The following is a 5,034-nucleotide window of genomic DNA, read 5'->3' on the forward strand; positions in this document are numbered from 1 at the left end:
TTGGGCTTGGTCTGTTTGTTTTTAGCAGTTTTTCATTCGTCCAACCTTTAGACTGTGAGTCCACAACCAGAGAGCAGAGAAAGCCAGCGTGGTGTTGGACTGTCACTGGTATTACCACTACTAGCTCTAGTGGTCATCTGCGCTCTGCTCTGTTTAGTTGGCATAAAAAAAAGGAAACAAACATTGACGAGAGTTTCAGAAATTAAACCAATCACCACTTAGAGGACTTTTTTTGGAGGATCAGTTTGAGCCCAAATTATTTGAGCTTTAAATAAAGACCCGAGTCACAAATTTAACCAACGAACTCTTCAACATGTGTTTAAGTTCCAGAAAGCAAATTATGAAAAAAATATAATCTATTAATTAAGTTCCTATTTATTGAAGCTTTTACAGGAGTGATAAATAACATTAGTGTAAACAATGATTTTTGTTTTACTAAAAAATGAGAAATCTTTGAACAGACTTTTTCTTCTGTGTCCCATCCTGTTGCTGCATTACAAGTTTCAGCTTCATCTCTCACCTCCATGAATACTAAAGACTGTAACAGCTGATTGAGAGGGTTACCGTTTAACGTTTTATCATTAAAATAAGTAAGATATATGATGCGTACAAGGAAAATGTTTATGCAGACATATCACTGCTGTAATAATGTTTACATTGTAAATAAAATCATTTGTATTAGAGAAGTTCTTATTTTTGTGTTTTCATTTATTTATTTTTAAACAAGTGGAAAAACAAAAAAGAGTTTACAATCAACACACAAAACAACTTCATTAACACCAGGGCTCCGTCCCGTCTGGGTTTATTCCACCTTTATTAAAAAGACAAACATGTTTTTACTTTCTGTAGTCAGACTTTATTTTCAGCATCAGTTACTGAGTGTGTGGTTTCAGCCCCTCATTGCTTCATCAACATAGTTACTGTTTATTTTTCCTGCCATCCTGTAGAAGCTCAGAGAGCTTTGAAGAACGATGAGCAGCTCAGGTTAAACAGTCCTGTTACATCATGGAGATCTAGACTGTAAACGTTCCTTCAGAGTTTCAGAGCAGCATGAAAATAAAGCTGCAGAGACTGAATCTGGTGTTGACATTTATTAAACACGGTAAACAATAAGTCCTCTTTACTGTGGTTGGACTATTTCTGTGAGCTGATGGAGCTGAAGTTGGGATTATGCTGAGTGGATACAATGAGGCGTCTCTGAGGACACACAGCAGTCGATCAGATGAGTCCAGTCATTGCTTTACTTACTGGAGGTATTCACACAGCACAGGAATAAACTGTAGCCTGAGGTTTTACACACTTTGTATGCTGTGTGTGAAAAATTAAACAACGATAAACAACTTTTACATTAATGTTAAAGATTATGTGGGTTTATAAAACAATCTGTTGAAACTATTTCATTCATTTCTGTGTTAAACCAACTCCTAACTCTACAGCTGCTACATCACCACATGGATGAATGTAATCCAACACTGTCATCTGGTGATAATTAGTTTACAGTAGAGTAACTGTAAACTCATTAACTCAGAGTAACAGAGTAACAGGGTTTTGTCTCCTGGCTTTATTTCTGAAAACAATTAAAAATATTACAAGCAGTCCCAGCAGAGCTGCCAACACTCCCATTAAACTATAGAAACCGGCCATGCCTCCACTTTCTGCTGTTGTCGGTCTCTGAGGGTGGAGCTGATCAGCTGCTGTAAATGACATGAAAATATGTATCATTGATTGATTGATTGATTGAAGTAAAATGTCGGTTACACAGAGTTACTCAAGTCATAATTTTACGTATAGATCAACATGACTCTGAGCAGGTAAGCTACATCAGGGCTACTTCATAGACTGTATATAAAAGATGGAGTCAGTCACCATAACGTCCTACATTGTTTAATGAAGCCATGATTAGTATTGTTTTCTTATGGTCATCTTGATGTTTCCACGTGATGAGCAGGAGGTGAATCTGAGTGAGAAACTGAGGAAACCTGAACATGAATGAAATGAACCTCTTGTTTTATTCGGTTTGAGTTCAGCAGCAGATCTACTCTGCTGTGTTTAGACTAACAGATAAAAAAAAATGTGTTTAACTGGTGAAACAGTCTGAGGTTAGAGCAGCCGACTGATGTCTGCAGGTTGAAGATATTTGAACTCTGAGAGAAACAGCCGTCTGTTTCTTCCTTTTAGTGATTGCACCTCTGATCACATGAAGACTGTGGGCAGTGGGACACTGTGGAGGTGGGCTGTAGGCTGTCCACTCAATCACACTTTAGTCATTGGAATTGTGTTTTCTGTGCTGCCTTTTATACTAATGTTCTTCTTTGCTTTTAGTTTGTGTAAGCTGAGCCTAAAGCTAGAGCAGAGATGTTTCCAACCCAATTTTATTTATAAAGCACATTTAAAACTACAGGACTGACCAAAGTGTTGTATAATAAAAAGCAAAGATGCCTCACATCAATAAATATAACTAAATGGTTGACAAATAGGACACTGAGGAGTAACTGGTGAGCAGATGTCAGAGAGCTTGAAGGAACATGTGATGTTAGGAGATTAAGGGATTTTTAAAAAGAGAAAACATTTTAAAATCAGTCCTAAAAGTCACAGGAAGCCAGTGAATGGAGGCCAGGAGACAGGAGGCTCCAGTTTCTGAGTTCTAGTAAGAAGGCCAGGTTTCAAATTTTGGACCAACTGATGGCATGAAAGGGAAACATGATTCACACCAAAATATACAGCAGTGTAACAGTCAAGTCATAATGTAATAAAAACATGTAGAACTGTAGAAAATGAGTAAAAGATAAGAAGGGATTGACCTTAGAAAGAAGTATTGGTCAGTAAAAACCCAATTTTATAACAAAATTAATCTTTTTATTCAATTTTAAGTTAAAGTCCATCGTATCATGTTGAGGTTTTTGAAACAAGGAACGGTCACAGGTCCCATTTTGGAAAACCATTAGAACTACTGGGTTTAAGTATCATGGCCTCAGTTGTGGTCTCATTTCAGTTAAAAAGGGGAAAAAAAGAAAAATGAAAGGGGAGAGTGGTTACTGAGATCAAAGATTAATGGAGGTGCTTTGCAACCACACCCTGCTATTCACTAAAAAAAGAATTGAAGTCTTTTGACGCTGACTTCATTGTTCAGGCCCAGAAGCTATGGACATCTTTCATACACAGTCTATGGTCTGTTTTAACAGCTCAGTGGATCGAACAGTGAACACCATCGTAATAAGAGAAACTAGATTAACTTCAGCTAAATCAACATACCAGTGACGTTGAGTCGAGAGCTGGCAGAGCCGAAGCCATAATCAGTGTTGACCTCACACAGGTACAGACCCGAGTCATCAGTCCTGAGTCTGGACAGCTGCAGTCTGATTCGTCCTTCTCTGAGGGCGTCTTTGTCACTCTGGACTCGTCCTGAAAACTTTTCACCCTGAGATTCTGACACCTCAACACCTTCATGAACGTGATACAGGACTGAGGATATACGACTGATAAAAAGTTCACAGAGGATGTTGAGAGTTTTGGTGGATCTGTCAGGTTTGGTGGTGAACGTCCACTCCAGTGTGATGTTGTGGTTCTCCCCTGCCTGATAGGAGGTCTGTGTCACATTGACTACAAATGATCCTGTTGAGGAGACAGAGAGGGAAAGAGAGGAGCAGACACACTGAGAACTGGAACAAATCTGTTGTTGAGCTTTATTTGGAGTTCATAAAGTGAAGCTGTAAACTAACCAGAGACACATGAGGTGAGGATGATGAGCAGCAGGATCCTGCAGATCATCTTCTCCATGTGAGAGGAGACAGAGGTGAAGAGTCCTCAACACATGAGGTCAAAGGTCAGTCAGTACAGCTAGAAGAAGGAAAATCTACAGTGTTCAATATATCCTCTACTGTAGAGCAGCATGTTCTATTATGGATGAAGTGTGCAGAGGTTTATCCAAGCTGACAGCAAAATATAGTGAAATCAGAAATGATGAGAGCCAAAGGAGGAGCACTGGAGAGGCAGCCTCACCACCCTCCTAGAAAAGAGCTGAGGAGAGCCCCTGACAGCGTGGGGAGTGGGGGGCCACCCAGCAGCCATGGTGCAGAATCCACAGGGGGCTGGGGAGACATGCCCACAGGCTCCACCAGCAGCTGGCCAGAACAGACTGAGTCCCCGGATTCAGAGACCTGAGAGCCGGGGACCCTCCACTCTCTGCAAGGGGCCTGGCCGTGCCATGGGTGCCAGGCCTCACCGAGCAGCCACTGGGAGTGTGCCAGTACATACCTGAGCACCCAGCCTCGCACACCGAGAACCACCTACGCACTGACGTCAGAGGGCATCAGCCAATGGCAGGGAGTGTGGTGGTGGGGAGATAAGCCCCCACATTTGGGGATCACAATCGTTTTTTGTTTTTTGCTATAATTGAGTTATCTCTCTATAATCTCACTGGCATCTTCACCATCAGTAGACAGACAAAAAAATCAGGTTTTGGATGTGCTCTCAGCTTTAAGCTGATCAAACAGCTCTTTAAAAGAAAGTATAAAAACAATTGTGCTCTGTGTTTTAGAATAAATCAAATATTATCCAACACATGTTTGTTGGTAGCTACAGTAGTGTGCAAAAGTCTTGAGCCAGCTCTTACTTCTTTAAATTTATCTTCGACGGAAGCAGAATTTTTTCAATAATTCAAACAAACGCACCTGACTGAAACTTGTCAAGGAACCAGTTTTAAAATCTATCTTTAGGTACTTTGTTTTTAGAACCTTGTCAACCCGTCTTATTTCTGTAGTTTCATTTGCCAAAAGCTTAAATAGTCTGACAGACATGAGGCGCCAGCAAGAAGGTTTCCCAAAGAGCTATTGGCTAGAAAGTTGGTGTGTAGTGTGTCCTTAAAAGAAGAAACTGGATACACGGAGGACAAAAGAAGTAAAAGTCCTTAAAAAGAAAACAAATCAGGAAAAAATGCATAAAGAGCTGACATGGGGTGTGAGATGTTCATCTGGACTCTGGGAACTTGAGAAAACAAATGGAATTTGAGAATACAGACAAACCTGATTTTAGAGC

At 40.3% G+C, this 5,034-nt stretch overlaps 1 protein-coding gene across 1 annotated transcript; it reads right to left on the bottom strand.

Annotated features, from left to right (window-relative positions):
• Nucleotides 1-775: 775 nt before the first annotated feature.
• On the bottom strand, nt 776-4,072 carry LOC113018245 (CD276 antigen-like). Its single transcript, XM_026161309.1, has 3 exons — nt 3,720-4,072; nt 3,253-3,612; nt 776-1,694 (listed from the first exon to the last, which is right to left on the bottom strand). Exons 1-3 carry the CDS (start codon nt 3,775-3,777, stop codon nt 1,525-1,527), a joined length of 588 nt encoding a protein of 195 aa, XP_026017094.1. The 5' UTR covers nt 3,778-4,072; the 3' UTR covers nt 776-1,524.
• Between the last annotated feature and the right edge of the window lie 962 nt (nt 4,073-5,034).

This window comes from Astatotilapia calliptera, unplaced genomic scaffold (assembly GCF_900246225.1).
Source record: "Astatotilapia calliptera unplaced genomic scaffold, fAstCal1.2 U_scaffold_5, whole genome shotgun sequence".
NCBI lineage: Eukaryota > Metazoa > Chordata > Actinopteri > Cichliformes > Cichlidae > Astatotilapia > Astatotilapia calliptera.